This window comes from Episyrphus balteatus, chromosome 3 (genome assembly GCF_945859705.1).
Source record: "Episyrphus balteatus chromosome 3, idEpiBalt1.1, whole genome shotgun sequence".
In the NCBI taxonomy this organism is placed as follows: domain Eukaryota; kingdom Metazoa; phylum Arthropoda; class Insecta; order Diptera; family Syrphidae; genus Episyrphus; species Episyrphus balteatus.
The window spans coordinates 50,281,097-50,300,279 of record NC_079136.1 but is presented as its reverse complement, the minus strand read 5'-3'; the positions used below and the strand labels follow the sequence as shown (position 1 = coordinate 50,300,279).

General features: G+C 29.7%; 1 protein-coding gene across 1 annotated transcript; it reads right to left on the bottom strand.

Moving 5' to 3' along the window:
• Nucleotides 1–4,870: 4,870 nt before the first annotated feature.
• LOC129916693 (membrane metallo-endopeptidase-like 1) lies at nt 4,871–7,143 on the bottom strand. The gene has a single exon (XM_055996791.1). It carries the CDS (start codon nt 7,069–7,071, stop codon nt 4,975–4,977), a length of 2,097 nt encoding a protein of 698 aa, XP_055852766.1. The 5' UTR covers nt 7,072–7,143; the 3' UTR covers nt 4,871–4,974.
• Nucleotides 7,144–19,183: the final 12,040 nt, after the last annotated feature.

Below are 19,183 nucleotides of genomic sequence, written 5' to 3'. Positions count from 1 at the left end.
AGCATTTAAGTTGAAATTAACTAAACTGGGGAATACCATTAGCTAGTAGGTAAATTTTATAAACAAGTTGTTTGTTTTTTAATCTGAAATCTTGTTAGGAAAAATAAATTAATATAGCATGATTTATCAAAAAAGTAATACTTATATGCTAAATTCATGCTAAATTTGTGACTATGGAACTTAAGTAGTTTGAATACTCTTATAACAATGAGACAAATCAAACTTTAGATGAAGTTTGTTGACTTTGTAATTTTGAAAAAATATAGGGGAAGTAGGTTAAAGACCGTTTTTGTACTATGTTGTATGAAAAAAAAGTAAAATTTGCAACACTTGCAATATAAAATAGGTGCCTTTTGGTATGATCGATTACGTCTGTTTAAGCAAGTTCAGTTGACACGCCGAAGAGTGACGGTAAATTTTGTGATTTCTCATCAAATTGTTATCGTTCATGTGAAAAAGTCATTTGTATTTAACACTGAAAAAATTAAAATTTTTAGCTTTTTCTTTTTTTATACCTAATAGAAAGTGAATATTCAAAAGTATTTTCTGCGAAAGAAGAAATCATAAAGATAAATTAAAACAAAATTAATATATCAGATCATAAGACATGATATGACTGGGGCAAGACCGGCCATGGGTGAAATATTGTGAGCTCTGGTAGCTTACAAAATGTGAAAGAAGAAGTTCACCGTTAAATCTTCGAAAAAGTCAAACTACATGCACCAAATAATACTGTAAGTGATGATCCTGAGGAAGATTACTTTGCAGACTGTATTTGTACCTTCTACCTGCAACTGTTTTCTAGATTAGATTGGATTAAGTGCAAAATGTAAGACTTTATTTTAACTAAAAGTTGTTTTATATTGGTTTTTAAGACAATCAAACACTAAAGCGGCGGTCTTGCCCCCACTTCCCCTACTTTTAGTAACACTTTGTTCGGTTTTCCCACTTTTTTTTCGTTTTGCTAAAGTTTGCTTAGGCTAGTTGTTATTGTTTTTAGAAATATAAAGATCTATTGTATGTAAATGTTTTAAATAAATCACTAAAAATAAACGACTGAATCGGCTAAGATTATTTTTGATAGTTGATATAGACATTGTACAATGTACATAGTTAATTTTTTTTTTAAGTTCTTTCACTAAAAAATGGTTAATGGTTGGGAAATATTAATCAATCAAAACATTTTTACTTGCGATATAGGTACTATATATCAAGTTATGCATTCGTACAAAAAAAAAAGTTTAGATTACATTTTTCCATGACATTACGATGGTAGAGAATGCTAAAAAAGTGGGTCCCGGAAGTCCGTCTGTCTGTCAGTCTGTCTGTCTGTCTGTATAAGGTGCTACAGCCTAAACGGATAGACCGATTGACTTCAAACTTGGTATGTGGCATTTTTTGGAGACTCTCCAGAGGGATTTTTGGAATTATTTTTTTTGGACCAAAAATAACGGTACTTGACATATACCGATTTTAGTAAAGTTCAAATTGCTCAAAAACGGCTCTAACGATTTTGTTCAAAAAATTCAAATATAAGTTTTAAGATAAGGTCTATTTTTTAATGAAAAATTTTTTTTTTTTAAATCATTATTAATGGTACCTGCCATAGAACCGTTTTTTTTTTTAATCCGATTATCTCCGAAACTGCTCATTCGATTTCAACGAAACTTTTTGTGAAGAAGCATTTATATAATTTTAATATAAGCCAAAAAAAAAATTAATAAAAAATTTATTTTTGGATTTTAAAAAAAATTTTGAAATTTTTTTGTTTGAAAAACCAAATTTTCGAAAACGGGACATTGAATTTTTTTGAAATTTCTTTTTTAGATGTTGATTAGTGATTTCTACAAATTGACATACCAATTTATTTTAAAACTTTTTTCCAAAAAATTATTTAGGTATAAAAAATTAGTTTTTTAAAAAACGGCTGTAACGATGAAATTTTTTTTTTCTAAAAATGCATATTAATATATCCATCAAAACTGCATACTTGTTTTGGAGGGCAACTTGAATTCAGACTTTATTTTACTTTTTTAAAAAACGAATTTTATTTTTTTTTTTTTTTGACCTATATACCTACATTTTCCAAATTTCTATATAATAAGTCTTAAAAATTTAAGCAACCCCCCTAAAAATAATTCGTATGTTTTAACTCAGATTTTGGTTTTTAAGCATTAAATTCTCCAAAGTGAAACTTAAAACTAAAGATAATGCAATATGAATTCAAAAAAACACGTTTTTTTTTAGAACAAAAAACAAACATGGAATAACTTTTTTGGGTGACTTTAGAAGTCTAAGTATGATGAGACTTAAAAGAAATTTTTGAAAATAAATTCTCACTTAAAGAAATATTCAAAATCATTCCAAGCCTCGAAATTTGGGAAAATTCAACGCGGCTAAAATTGGATGAAATATGAACATTCAAAACCTACTATACTTTTTAATAATTTTTAATAATTTTTGTTTAACGCATCTATAACAAATCTTTAAAAATTACTATCAATTCATGTATGAATGATTGTTAAACACACGCAAAAGTATTTATTTATATTTATTTCAAAATATTTAAATTTTTACTTGGGAGGGTTAAAACTTTTTTCTTATATCAATTTTTTTCGAAAATATGTAAATATTTTTTTAAGAGTTGAATTATATGTTCTTAAAATGAGATGTAAATTAATATTTTTTTTTTAATTTTTGAAAACTTCAAACACAAACAAAATTATAATTTTTTTAACAGATCTTACGATTTTAATTTTTTTTTTTTGTCTAAAAAGTCTTTAATTCAAGAGAAAACTAATAGTAGAGTAACTAAAGCAAATTATTAGGGAACCCGGCCGAACAGCTCTGATTTTGACGATTTTTTTTTTCAAACGTAGGTAATTAAAAATACTTTAAAGTCTATAGATTAAAAATTGCCGGTGCTGCCATATTGTTTTTTAAAATTAAAATTAGTTTTTTTTTTAACAAAACCATTTTTTTTTGCTTAAATTTCATAAAACAAATGATAGCAAAAGATTCTCTAGGTAATTTAAGGAAAATATATAAAAGGCAGTAAGGGACAATCTTCCATCGTTTAAGCGATAAATGCAATTTTCTAACATTCTGACCTCAAACACAAAAAAAATATTTTGAAAACAACGACAACACCTACAATATTTTAAAATACATTTTTAAAAAGCCAGAAGCTCATTCTTATCTCTTAAATTTAAATCTACTAAATTTAATCAAGACTTTTTGAAAAAATGGTCCTCAAACTCAGAATTAAAAAAAAAAAATGTTATTAAAAAAATTTTAAATGACTTTTTTCCAAACTTTTTCTAATAAAATATGAATTTATTTAAAAAAAATTTTTGGCCATAAATATTATCAGTTGAATTTCGAAGCAAAAAAGGTAAAATATATCACACTTTAAATTTTTGCTATTTAACTTTCAACAGTAAGGGTTATTGAATGAATAAAAAATAATTTTATGTTTAGATGTTGAACTTTAAAAAAAAAATAAGTTACATTTTTTTTCAAAACTTTTATTAAAAAAAGTTCTTCGAAAATGAAATACTTTTTAATTTTTTTCATAAACCGTAATACATATTGACATTTCCTTTTATAATTTGAAATCATAATAAATGCGGCCAAAAAAAAATTGAAAATAAATGCATTTTATATTACGACCAAGTTTAAAAAACAATATGTTAAAATTTTTTCAATAATTTTTTTTTTCAAAAATCTGAGTTCAATTACCATTCTTTCAAAAGCCGTTCATTCAATTAACTTAATTTTAATTTTACATATATGACTAAGCTTCTAGCTTTTAAAAAATGTATATTTGAATATTGTAGGTGTTGCCGTTGTGTTCAAATATTTTTTTTGTGTTTGAAGTCAATTAATAAGAAAATTGCATCTATCGCTTGAACTATCGAAGATTGTCCCTCACTCCCATATATTTATTTCCTTGAATTTGCTAGACAATCTTTTGGCATCAATTAATTTATGAAATTTAAGAAAAATTTTTGAAAAAAATTTGTTTTTGTTCACAAAAATCTTCAATTAAATTTAAGAAATGAAAACGGCAGCACCGGCAATTTTTAATCTATAGACTTTAAAGTATTTTTAATTACCGACGCTTGAAAAAAAAAGATCATCAAAATCTAAGCTGTTCGGCCGGGTTCCCTAATATTGTCAATTTTTGAGCTTTAGTTACTCCACTATAATTGCATACTTTGTTTGGTGATGAATATAATTTAAAGATTTAGAGTAGAATTTTTGTTTTATTATTATTAATTTTTAATAAATTTTTAATTAAATAAAATTATTATCAAATCTTTTTTTTTAAACCTTTAATATTACAGTTTTTTTTTTCTTATAGAAGCAAGTACTTACGTTATTATGTTATTTGAATACTACCCGTTATGTAAACTCCAACATTTTGACCGCGAAAGTGCAAAACAATCTGCAATAACTGGCTACTAACTAGCCTCCACTAGATCCATAAGTCTAAAAGTATTCTTATCTTATAAAAACAATCTTTTATTCGCCAACCTTCTTCAAGCCCTTAGTTATTTAATTTTCTTTACACATTTTTCAAACCAAATTGACAAAGAAAAAAGTGTTGCAATAGCTTCATTAAAACAAATCAAACCATTAAACGGTATTAATAAATGCATTTCACTATATGCGTCAAATATCCAAATGTAGTGGCATTTACAGTGCGGCACGTTTTCTTTCATTGAAACATGATGTGTGGTACGCCGCCATAGTCGTGGGTGTTGTCACCACATTCGGAACCATTAGAAAATTATACGGCACACTTCCATTTCCATTCTAAATCTAGGTCTTCTTTTCCACAAAGAAAAATACAAACTCAATTCAGTACTTTAGTAAAAAACAAATTTTTATTTACTGATGGCTTAATAGTAGATTACATAGAATTAACTTTATTTTTTTTTTTGTACACAAAAGACACACAACAAGAGCCTACCACAGGCGGCACTTTTCATTCGGATTCATTGGACTGCCCAATGGACAATTGAAGACAAGAGGAAACTCCTCAAAGTTCTGCAATGAACCCAGAACTCTGTACTTATCCAATGGATGGTCATCAGATATTTCAACCCAATAATGCTTCAAATCATATTTGGAACAATAGATTTGAGCGAAACTAAGGAAGAACGTTTGATCAGGGGTCATATCCAACCCAGGGAGAGATTCGTTTTTCTCAAAATCTGGAACTTTATTTTTAACAGCATTCTTAAAGACTCGACGATAGGCAGCTAAAGCTTCCCTCAAACCACCACTGTCAGCAATATTTTCATCTTGCGATGTGGTTCCATTCAACTTCCGCTTTAATTCAGGAACTGTATATTCACTGTAGTGTGAAGCAAAACAATTTAAATGTTCTTCAAACACTTTTCTAGACTTTTCTGTCCACCAATTTCGTTGAGTTAGATTAGAATCGAAATTCGAACCGACATTGTCAAAACCATGAGTCAATTCATGTCCAAGAATATATCCAAGACTTCCATAATTCAGGGACTTTGGAAGATGTGGATGGTAAACTGGAGGATGTAAAATACCAGCCATTACATTTATACTGTTATCAAGAACGTAATAGAAGGCATTCACTTGAAGCACATCGAGAAGTTCAATTGGAGTTGTACTTTCGGGAAGATCCGAATGCAAATAACCATAGTGACGCAGGTCAAGTCTAAACTTGGCCATTTCTAGAACATTCGCTGCAAAATTATCCGTCAAATTAAGCTTATTGATCTCGTTGATATAAATGTCCGTACTGGGATCTTTAACTTCCCCAATCCGTGTTCGAAGAGTACGAATTTTCTCCAAAGCTTCCTGTCTTGTTGCATCATCCAGCCAATCAGCTGTGTCCATAATATTCCTCATGCTGTGTTTGATCTCAGAGATAATCTCATTTATGTCATCTTCAACAGCTTTGTCGTAGTGTTCCTTGAGGTAAAAATGGGACAAAACCATTGGAAAAGCCTTTTTAACATAACTCAAGCAATGAGTTCGTTGGAAACTCGATGATTTTACTTGGGGATGCATGTTGAATAGAAATTTCAAGGCCATGTAGTTGGCAGCCGCTTCAGGACGTTTAGCAATAATTTTGTCCAACTTGTGATAATACCAATCGCACGGACATTCACTATAATCGGATGGCTGGAATTGAGTTCCCTCCCAGGCGATTTCAAAGAACGTATTCCATTTGGTGAATTCTGCTGTGTCGTCAATAAGGGACAAAAATTCACAATGTCCATAGCTGTCTTTTCTTTTTTCAGCCAGAAGAGCTTCCCGCCAAAATTCGATAACATCTTCGATAACTTTGTCGGCATTGGCACCTGATACCCCGTAAATACTTAAAAGCTCCCTCATTATACTTTCACTGTAGACGTGTCCCGGGGCATCCTTTGTGGCGATATTTTCGAGATAGACATCAAAGTCAAATCCGAACTTGGGAAGCTCAAAATACGGGGGGAATGGATGCTTTAGGTAGATTTCTTCCTTGACCAATCCATCGATGCCATATCGACTAAGATGAGCAGTCATGTTAAACCAGTCAAAGGCCGATGCATTCCAGGTAGGATCAATAGCAGGAAATCCGCCGATCTTTCTGATGACTGCTAAAAACTCTTCTTTCGGTTCGACAGGCCAAAGCGATGCTTTCACACATGAGTCAAAAAGTTGTTTTGCTTTTTCAAGTTCTCCGGCGAATTTTTCATCAGGATTCCTGTGTTTTTGAAGACTTATATCCACTAAATCGTTCAAGGCATACCGAATATCTAAAAGGTTACTCCGTTTTCGGACAGTTTCGATTTTTTCGATAGCATTTGGAAAATTACCGCATGCATATTCGTAAAAATCATCACAAGGATTTACCGAGGTGTTCATGTAAGATTTCATGCGCGATGCATATTTCTCACGAAAGGATTTCACTACGTCATCCTTGCCGTGAAGGATGTCATTATCAAGTGTTGGAGCAGCAAAACTTGACAAAAGATTTCTATTTTGTATAAATATCGCGACGAATAACACGATTGACTGATACGAGGATTTCATAATAGACTTTAAGTGGCGCGTACTTTATAATTCGCCCGGCCACACTCTCTAGCAAACTAATTCAAATGCGGTTATAATTTGCTCTGGACTGTGCTCATAAGTTTGTTTTTTTTTTTTTTTAATTTTGTTATGTTGAACCTGACCTTCCCGAAATACATTTGAAGCTTGAGAGAGAGATAACCTTTTTGAAAAGTCGTTTAATTGAAAATGCTTTATTTTTTGCTGTAAATTATAGAGAAAGTTTTGGCGCATGAGAGGGGTCAATTAAGATCATCCACAAACCACAAACGACACTATTTTGTTTGAAGATTATTTAGAAATGTTTTAAGTCTATGTAAAAAGTGTCTATTATACAAACTAATACTTTGCAATTTAAGGTACATAAGAGTAGTTTTCATTCATGCTCAATTTGTGTTTTGGTGTATTCTCTGTGGAAAGTTGAACTATGTTCATCACTTTTTTTTGTATTTAAGACCTTGAAAGTGATAAGGAAGCATAATAAGATTTTTGAGCTTTTATATAGTTTCTTATCATTTGATATTCTCAAGGTCGTTTAATTATTTAAACTATTTAGTATACTTTCGAATCGCCATCTATATTTTTTTTCATATTCGTAAATTTCATTAGGTTTTTTTTAGAAGACAGTTTTTGCGAATGGTTCACTTTAAAGTTATAAAAAAGATTATCTATTAAAATTAGATTGGTTGATAGTGCAGTATTTTTTTTTACATATATAATAGCTTAAGAACACTATCATTTTACTATGAAATATGATACTCTATCAGACGGCAAACTTAGTTCTTAACACTTTCGGGACGCACGGTACACATGTGTACCATCAACATTTCAAAAATTTCAAGAATCCTTTTTGTTTTGTGATTTAATACTTCTTAAAATGTCCTTAATCATAATTGAAAATATATATAAATACTTTTGTATTAGTTGTCTTTTGTTCATAATGAGAACCCTCACAACTACTGTAGTGGCAACAAATCGGAACATTTTTTTCTAATATGGCAATAAACATTAAAAAGCGAATTTAATAATTTATTTCCCATGGCCATGATTACCTTGGATTCTCCGTTAAAAAGAAAATTTATACCATTTTTTTTTTTTTATTATAGACAGGTTTTGTGATATTTAGCAAAATTAACGGCCAATCGCACCCTTATATAAAAAAATTAAATAATCTGACGAATTACCTTTGATTTTGCATAACTTTGAAAAGAATTGATTTAGCCGTATAACTAAGGACATTTTTAATTTAAAGAAGCAAAATAAAGAAGTTTAAATGAAATCATATTTTACGTAAGTGTTACTAACAAGTTGCTTGCATCGACATTCGGAGACATTTTTATTTGTTTTGAACCACCCTAACATACATAATGTACAATTTGTGCATATATAAATACATGCATACTCACCTATAATGTACATACCGATTTAACACATAAACTTCCCTTGCTGTAGTCGGGTAAAAATGGGGTCTCCACGGCGTATGCGTAACATTTTTTACTTGCGATATAGGTACTATACATATGTATGTAATGTATATCAAGTTATGCATTCGTAAAAAAAAAAGTTGAGATAACATTTTTCCATGACATTACGATGGTATAGAATGCCAAAAAAGTGGGTCCCGGAAGTCCGTCTGTCTGTCTGTCTGTCTGTAAACGAAGCTACAGCCTAAACGGATGGACCGATTGATGTCAAACTTGGTATGTAGCGTTATTTTGCGACTCTCCAGAGTGATTTTTGGAATTAATTTTTTTGGACCAAAAATAACGGTACTTGTCATATACCGATTTTAGTAAAATTGAAATATCTCAAAAACGGCTCCAACGATTTTGTTTAAAAAATTCATGTGTTAGTTTTAAGCTAAGGTGTATTTTTGAATGAAAAAATTTTTTTTGTTGAAAATCATTATTAATGGTACCTGCCATAGAACCGTATTTTTCAAATCCGATTATCTCCAAAACCGCTTATTTGATTTCAACGAAACTTTTTGTGAAGAAGCATTTATATAATATAAATATAAACCAAAAATTTTCAAAAAAAATAATTTTTGGATTTTTAAAAAAAATTTGAAAATTTTTTTTTGAAAAATAAAATTTTCGAAAACAGGACATTGAATTTTTTTGAAATTATAAATATAAACCAAAAAATAACGAAGAAAAAAATAACAAAAATAATAATAATTATTTAAATTATTTCTATTTTAAGTGGAGCGATTGAATATAATTCAATTTTAAAGTTCAAGTGACCTCAACTCCAAATTTATAAAGCGTTTCGCCCAGGTACGACAGTGGGCTCATCAGACAGATCTAACTAATGAGCCCACTGTCGTACCTGGGCGAAACGCTTTATAAATTTGGAGTTGAGGTCACTTGAACTTTAAAATTGAATTATAAACCAAAAATTTTCAAAAAAATAATTTTTGGATTTTAAAAAAAAATTTGAAATTTTTTTTTTTTTAAATAAAATTTTCGAAAACAGGACATTGAATTTTTTTGAAATTTTGTTTTAAGATGTTGATTAGTGATTTCTACAAAATGGCATACCAATTTTTTTTTTAAATTTTTTTCCAAAAAATTATTTATAAAAAATTAGTTTTTTAAAAAACGGCTCTAACGATTTTGAAAATTTTTTGTCTAAAAATGCACCTTAGTATACCAATCAAAACTGCATACTTGTTTTGGAGGGCAATTTGATTTAAGATTTTATTTTTTTAAAAAAAGGAGTCTTATTTTTTTTTCGAAATTTCTATATAAAAAGTCTTAAAAATTTAAGCAAATTTAACTCTTAGAGCAATTGATGTTAATAATAATTCTTTGATCTTTTTAAATGTAAGTGTACGTTAGGGCGACCTTTATTTTGAACAAGGCTAAATTTTAAAATACGGGCTCAAAAGATTCTAAGGAAATAAAAAAAAAAAATTCTTATACAGGGTGTCCCAAAAGTAATGGATCAAACGAAATATGCTGATAGGCATACTTAAGGGCTCTCAGAATTTGGTAACTTGTTCATCCCAAATCCTTACGGTTTTCGATTTAATGCAATTCTTGTGAAATTTTGAAAAATCCCTACTTTGCAACAGTATTTTGCTTCTTGCGCCCACTATTGATTTTTGTTTTTTTAAATTCTTTTACAAAAACATTGCGAAATAATTAGGAACAATTTATTAATCAAAATATTTTTTATTCCATACGCCATTTCGGTGCAAATTAACTAACAGTTTCAAGTTTTATAAAAAATCAATTTCTAACTTTTATTTGAGAGCAACATCGCAAAAAAAATTTGCACGGTGTGTGGATGGTTTATTATTTTAAAAAGTTGCCCTGTTATTGTCGTTTTCAAAAAAGTATAAAAGTTTCCGAAGTTGCAGTTAGATCGCAAAATATTACAATTTGAATTCAACAAAACAGGGTTTTTCAGAACAAAAAACAACCAAAAATAAACACATTTTCTCGAACTGTTATTTGTTTATTTTTCTTTGAACAAAAGCCTCTATTTTTGTTTGTATTTTTGCTCTGAAAAACCCTGTTTTGTTGAATTATTCAAATTGTAATATTTTGCGATCTAACTGCAACTTCGGAAACTTTTATAATTTTTTGAAAACGACAATAACAGGACAACTTTTTAAAATAATAAACCATCCACACACCGTGCAAATTTTTTTTGCGATGTTGCTCTCAAATAAAAGTTAGAAATTGATTTTTTATAAAACTTGAAACTGTTAGTTAATTTGCACCGAAATGGCGTATGGAATAAAAAATATTTTGATTAATAAATTGTTCCTAATTATTTCGCAATGTTTTTGTAAAAGAATTTAAAAAAACAAAAATCAATAGTGGGCGCAAGAAGCAAAATACTGTTGCAAAGTAGGGATTTTTCAAAATTTCACAAGAATTGCATTAAATCGAAAACCGTAAGGATTTGGGATGAACAAGTTACCAAATTCTGAGAGACCTTAAGAAGGCCTATCAGCATATTTCGTTTGATCCATTACTTTTGGGACACCCTGTAGTTTCAAATCTTAATCATTATACTTACTCCTGCCGAATTAGTGTTCAATGTTTCCGTACAAAATATCGGTTAAACTGTAAACGTTGATGGAAAATTTTCAAAATTTGCATTAAAAAGGGTGCACGAAAAAATTATTTTTAATTAAAAAAAAAAATGTTTAGCCATACAAAAATAACGGTCAATATCATCAAAACAACGAAATTGACGGTGTATACCATTTTGTTAAACAAAATAAACAGTTGCTTATTCGAAAACATTAAAAGAAACAACATTAATTTTCGTTAATTTCTTTCAAATTTTTATGACCACATCTTCAAGTGATTTATGATTTCGGATCCATTTTTATACTTATAGCTTTAGTAGCACTTCATTTCAACTGTGTATATTTTATTACTATTTTAAAAAATTAAAAAAGCATACCAAGCACCAAGTGCTTTTGGTCGTCTTTAATAGAGAATGCAACAAAATGTAGGCTTCTGAATTCTTCTACCTCTCATTCATGTACCAATTTTCAAAAAGTAATTTTTTTCCGAAAAATGCTTTAGATCAAGATCCCTTTAACTCAAAAAAAGTTTTTATACTATATTTAGGTACATACATGATGACTTCAAGAAGCTACTACAGAAAATGAAAGACTTCCAAAACCTATTCTTTCATGTTTAGTTAGCGGCTTTGTATCTTTTTTCGGAGAAATTTTAATCTGGTATGGAATCGGCGATAGTCAATCGATAGGTACCTAATAAAAATCGATAAGTTATGGACAAAAATTGGCGATTTTAAAAAAAGGGAATTCTTCGAATTTGTAATACCCCCCCCCCTAACTGCAAGAACTGCAAAACGTAAAACTATTTTTTTTATAAAAAAAAATTTGCTACAACAAACATAAATACCTATTATATGAGTTGGGTAGTTCTGATGTCACTCAGACAATCTAGTTGTTTTTAATCATTTTCCCACGAATAAAATGTTGTCTGCCCTCGCCAAAAAAATTATACCAAAAAACAAAAGAAATACAACAAATTGTATGAGTAAAATATTTGCTTCCACAAAATATTCTTTTTGTTTTAAGCGAAATTCAAAATTCTATCCACGTGAATTGATGTTCCTTTTATCAGAAATTCTTCGGTGGCCTTTAAACGGCGATTACATCGAATTGATTGAGGCCGCATACTGACCAGGTAGTGGACAAAAAACAACAAAAATGAGAAATAATAAAGTAAAAAACACATGCGTTCTCCTATCTTAAAAAAAAAACAAACTCAAGAGTTTCAATCTCAAAACTCAATGAAACCCTGACTTAGCTAGCAACTATACAACAACCCCCACATTGGCTTCCATTTTTGAAGAAAAAAAAATAGCGTCTCTTTGCATATTTCCACCACACCGGTCGGATGATACTTGTCTAGAATAAATTATATCAAAAGATTAAATTATTTTTTTAATTTTTTTTTTTAATTGAATAGAATGGGTGGAGAGGGAATATGATGGATGTATTATGATTGTAAGAGAGTCGACCTCGTCATAAGTCCATCAAATAGAATATTCTTTTAGAATTCATATAGCTTAGATCAAAATTTAAAAAAATAACAATAAGGCTCACAACTCGGTCGCATGATTTTGCTTTAAAATTAAAACAGGACTTTTTTCTAAGTTTATGTATTAAATAATGTATGAACTAAATAGACTCTCAAAGTTCTTTAGACCCAAGACTATATCTCTTTTCGTTTAAAGTAAAATCTAAAGACGAAAATGTGTTTTCCACTGTGATTTGAGTCGCTGGGACGACAAGCACAACCAATGCAATTTCGAATATTTCAGGAGACCGATGTTCTAATATCTAGGTCAAACCGTTCAGCTTCCAAAAGCGTTTTTCGCCCGCCCAACTTCAAACGGCTATATTTCGGAATGTTGGAAAAAAAAATGAAAAAAAATTTTTGATGCCAAAAGGTAGCGGGGACTCTAACCTACATTTGGGTACAAATCCCATCCCTGTAGGTGCACGCGTTCTTAAACTGGGAGAACTTAAAGGTAAAAAAAAGTTAAGCCCGATTCTGAACATGGAAGATGATTTTTTAAAAATCTGACAATGTACAAAGAGTAGGCCCATGACACAAGCTATCATTTGACATCACTCCAAAAAATTGCTCCCAAGCGGTTTAGCTTCCAGGAGATTCGGGGATTTTTCGAAAAAAAATGTTACCCCAACTTTCAAACGCGATTTTCTCGGAATTTTGAAAAAAAAAATTCAAAAACTATACTATCGGGTAGCTGAGAATATAAGCTTTCATATGTCACCACTCTAATGTCTCTAGGAATTGATATACATTTGCAGATGAGATTTATTTTTTTCTCTCAGCGATAAATCTCACTGGTTGACCGAAACAAAAAAAAAAAAATACAAATTAAAGGTTTCTCTCAGACCTTGACCGAACTTTTTCTTTTTTAAAAATAAAGGTTATTTTATGACCTTTATTGAAAATGGTGACAAATAAGAGATATTTAGGAACCTTTAAAAGGTTGAGATTTATTTCTAATCTCTGCTTGAAACAAAAGTCCTGACAATCCTTTTGAATTTCAATATCATCTTTTGCTTTTTTTTTTGTCAAGAAACTATAATTTGCCTTTAACTTACCTATTTTGGAAGCAAAGGAAAAAAAAGTAAAAATATAACCTCTTGGATACCAGATGCAAAGCCTCATAGTCACCATCATATTGACCGGATGATTAAAATGCGCGCGCAAACGACAAGTGCATTTCTTTTGTTTTATCGCAGTTTAACATACAACTTAGGTAGGTACTATATACACATTAAAAAAAAAAATGTATATCTAAAGAAAATTAAGAAAAAGAATGCCGTTTGCAACTTTAAATGCGCAAGTAGCTATTTTGTATATCTCCAATTGGCTTCTTTATACGCAAAGTCCCGTCCCGACATACAAAAAGAAATCGGTTATTTTTTTCTACATTTTTAGTTCTTCCTTTCGGTATCAACTTTTATCCACTTTAATTGTTTTTTTTTTTAAACGGACAACTTGAGAATGGTTTGAGTTTGAGCATAATATTCAAATGGCTGGTGTATGTACCTGCTCGTTGGGATCAATTGGTGTACTTGAGACTTCCAGACGCATGGAGTTTTGACTAAGAGGCACTTTGTATCTGTCATGATAAGGTTCTTTTGCTTTGTCCATTTGGAAAAAACACATGCAAAGACTTTTACATACATTTTATTGACTGTTGTATATTCCAAGACTTATGTATATAATTGGTAATTAAAATGTTTTTAAGTCGCACTTACTTTGGCGGCACCTTTTGGCATTTTATATGAGTGCGTATGCGTATCCACCATTTATTATGGTTTAAGTTATGGGAGTTTAATTGTCGGTAAGATAATTTAGTTTTTTTTTTTTTTGAACTAAAAAGGTTGCTTAATGTCTGAATATACATCAAAGTAATAATCACATACATTTTGTCTATTTAAAAAGCCATAAAATGACGACACTGTCGTTAAGACCTTTACCTTTTTTATAGAATTTCTTGAACTTAAGGAAGAAATAGGTTTTCATTTAAAAAATCATCCTTAAAGTTCTGAATTCAGTTTTAAATTGCATTGACTTTAAGCAAAACAAAAAAACGGTTATTCTAGTAAAAAAAAAATAATAATGGTCTACCTGCTGCAAGACTCAATAAATGTTTGCGTCATTCCTGCCAAGTTTACCTATCAACCGTGCTTCAGATGCGTTAGTTTGGATGTATGAAAAATTGTGCCAGTTATGGGATGACTTTGTGAATATCCAATTTTTCCATCACGAGTTTAGAGCGCAACATTATCAAAAACGTAAAAAATATTAAAATATACCAAAAATTTCAGTTTATGATTATTTTGGCTTTTATAGACTAAAAACAAACGCCCTAAAAAAACGGATCCAACTATCTTAATTTTTTTTTAAACTGGCCTTAGAACGAATCTGTTTTGTTTAATAGTAATAGTATTTGTTTTATTCAGTACAAAAACTTGTACTTTATGGATCTTTACTGTTCTTTTCTCTGCTGATCAGATTTTTAAACAGACTTAATTTAAAAATATTAAAAAAAAATATTTTATACGAGTATCAAAAAATCAATTTTTTTCAATAAATTTTCTCGAAATTTCTTTAAAACGGCCAGCATATCAATTTTATTTTTTTCAAAAAATTTTCGAAAATTTGTATATACAACAGATACAGAAATTTATCATGAAGTCGGTTTGTGCGGACCGCCCCGGGTGTCACCCCTTCGTTTTAAGAATAGATTAATACAAGTAATGAACGAAGGAATAGTCAAAATTTTGATTTTTGACAAAATGGTGGCTTCTCAAAGAAAAAAATCGTTTTTTTAACCAAAAATATTTACACTTTAAAGTGGCTGACAAAAGTATCTAAGAAGATTGTGTGAAATTTCAAACCGATCGGTGTAGCCGGTGAGGAACTTTGAAAACACAGTTTCGAGAAAAACGCTTTTAAAATTTTTGGGAACCATGTAAGCCATGTCAAAACGTTAATTTCTCTAGAACTAATTGCCGTATCGATGTGAAATTTTTGGAAAATAATCTTAAACAAGGTATGTTCATTTAAAATATGCAAACAAAATTATTTGATTTTTTATTCCTTAGGCCTACTGCACAGAGCCAGCTTAATTTTAGCTCCCATAAAAAAATCTTTCTAAAATTATACCGAGCTAAGCTTTTTTACGAACTTCAGCACAGTTGTGCGCATTTTCAATTAAAAAATCGAAAAATGTTCAAAATTGTTGGTGATTTTTTATTTTTTAATTACATACATATATATATAAAAATTTTAAAAAAATATATATATTTCTTAAGTCCAAAAATTATTTTTTTGAAATTTTTTTTAAAACTCAAATTTTTGCGACTCCAAAATTCGCCTCTGCAAGTAAAAAATCATATTTATATATCTCGACTGAAAAGGTAAACTATCTTATGCCAATTTTGATGATATTTCAGGAGAGCAAAAAACACTTCAAAGCGGCCTCCCAAAAATTCTGTCAAGTGTAGATTTAATTGTATAAAATTGTATATAAAATTTAATGATCTTTTTTATTAAATTTATTTCAAAAAGATATTTTTAATATATTTCCCGTTATAAGGAAAAATATGACTTAAGATAGTTGAGCTTTTCTATAAATTGTATTTTATATTAATTTCCAAAATCTTAAGTTGACATAAGATGATTTGCCTTTTCACACTCTTTCGGAATTTTTTAAAATATTTTATCTTATGTCAACTTAAGGATGACTTTTGTTTCTGCTTGCTCGCGCGAAAATATCTTAAGTCAACATAAGATAATTTAAGATTTCACAACAATAAAAAAAAGTCTTAACCCAATATAATCTTAAGTCTACTTATGGTTTTGAATATGTGTCTTTTGAACATAAGATGAAATTGTTTTTGTGCATAAAAAAACAAAGGTGTGAGATAGAAAGATGCCGATAAGACAGAACTGTAGGCCTTTAGAATGGCACTGAGGTTCAACAAAAAAAAAAAAACATCTTAAGTCGACTTAAGATACTTTACCTTTTCAGTCAAGATATAATGACGGAATTTCAATTATTTTACTGTTTCTCATTCTGGGGGTGACACCATAATTGCCGCCCGGGTGCAACCCGTGCTTTCTACGCCACTGATTAAATATAAAAAAATTTGCAACAATATTATGCACCTATACAAAAATCGATTTCCCTCTACGCAACATTTACTATACCTATCACACACTTTCTCAAAGTACTTTGAAGAAGGTATGAAGTATTTAAGGTATAGCAGTACTCAGGCACTATAATTCTTTGTTGCACATACATACATATTTTGTTAGATATAAAACACAAACCACAAACACGAGCCATTCAAAAGCTTTGCATCTAGCTTTCTCGGGGAACCTCACGATTTTATGAAAACAACAAAGCAAAAAAGATTACAACGCGGTTTAAGATGTGAGATTTTGTGTAGGTAAACAATAAGTTGATATCCATGGTCAGGGTCTTTGAATGCCCTGATGGCCTATCGCTATAGCTACGCTGATCATCCATCAGTTATAGTTGGTCTATCTGGGTGGTTGTGGTTACAACGTGCTAGATCCTATCAAAATTGAATATTTTATTGTTATACTGAACAAAAAGGCCTTTTTGTAAAATGGAACTACAAAAGGCTTTATGAAACTAACACGGAAATCATGATGATGAAAAACTATGTAACTAGAACGATTTACGATTTGATTGTGTTTTTCGATTTTGGGTGGGGTTTATTAATTGAAAACGTGATGCTCTGCTATAAAGTCGTGTTTCAATGTACTTACAGCAACACTATATCATTTATTTAACTCAACTACGTTAGTCAGGAATTTTTCTCCACAAGACAAAATCCTTAAGGCAAAAATTCAATTAAAAATAATTTCGACAAGTCATTGTTTTTGTAAAGCAAGCTTATTTTGGCGAATATACATTTTGACTACAGCAAAAAAAAAAAGACAACAAAAAATATTTCAAATGATTAATTGTTTTTTAATCTTCCAGTAATCATCTATAAATGAAACATTCAATTAAATAGTTTTAAATTTGAGTTACCCATGTTAACCATATTAGTACTTTGCTGGATGAATTAAAAAAAAAATGGGTATCCATCATGACTCCCCCCCCCCAAAACCTCAGATGAAAAACAGAAAATTATAAGGCAAAAAGGTGGAAACGAGCCACATTTGATGCTTTCAGAGATCACATTTCTTAAAATGCGTATTAAACATATAATTATACTATTTTTACTCGGTACTTTTTTATAGAAAAAAATATTTATGGTTTGATGTTTCCGCAAAAAAATAATAATGCTGAAAACATCGCTCTTGGAAACATCGATGTAATTCAAAGTGGCACCAGGCGAGTTCTACTCAAAACACGAATGTGAAAGAAAAACATTTCTGAATTATTTTCGTACTTTTAGTACAGTTCAACCATAAAGGTACCTTCCACGTAAGAATTTTGTAAAAATATAGGTAATTTTCTCCAAACCGGTCCCTGCGATTTTGATAAAAACATTCAACTGCAATCGCAATGTAAAATGTAGTATGGTCAACGTTGATTCAATTTTGAAAAAAAAAAAAAAAAAACATTTTAAAATGATATCCTTCAACGAAAAATCATTCCGAAAAACAGTTTAATCAAAGTGGTTTCTGTTTATTTTAACTAGGTTCAAGATTCACACAGTGTAGAACGGTTATTAACTTCTAAATTTGTTTAAAATGACAACCTCAATAATTTCAACAGATTTAAAAAAAGCTTTGATTGTATTAATTAAAAAAAAAAAATTAATATAGAAAAATTAATTTATTGGATTAAGGAAAATATAAATTTTTTCTTATTACGTGACCTTTCTTTATTTAATGAATGTTACCTTCTTTGCTGGCTACAGGTCGTATTTTGATTTTACTTTTTCTTTTCTGTCGACTCGTGAAAAATCGACTCGTGAAAAGTCGACATTACTTTCCCAATTTTCTTTCTTTATTTTCAGTTTTTGATTATAAATTTAAAAAATACATTAATCCTTCTGCAAACAATTTAAACTCTGAAGATAAAAGTTTAACCGGCTCCCACAGCAGCGTAAATGTTTGACAGCTGAAAACTTTTTTCTAAAAAAATGTATTGTCAAAAATTTAGCTTAATTTAAGCTCCGAAACAAAATCCTCTCGAAAATACATTTGATCTAAGAATTTCGATAGAATTTTGTATGTTAGCTAGAATTTGGCATATATTTTGAGCACTTGACCATTTTTTTTGATTATTTTGGAAGTAAGTTTTTTTAATCCTGCGACCCCCCCCCCCCCCCCAAACCAAATTTCTAGATCCGCGCCTGCTACATATTCGATTAAAATAATTTTAATATAAGCCAAAAATAAAATTTTGAAAAATTTGATTCTTGGATTTTGAAAAAATATGTATTTTAAAAAACGCGACTTTGAATTTTTTGGAAAATTTGGTTTAAGGCGTTGATTAATGATGGCTAGAAAATGGCATACCAATTCTATAAAAAAATTTTTTTTCAAAAAAT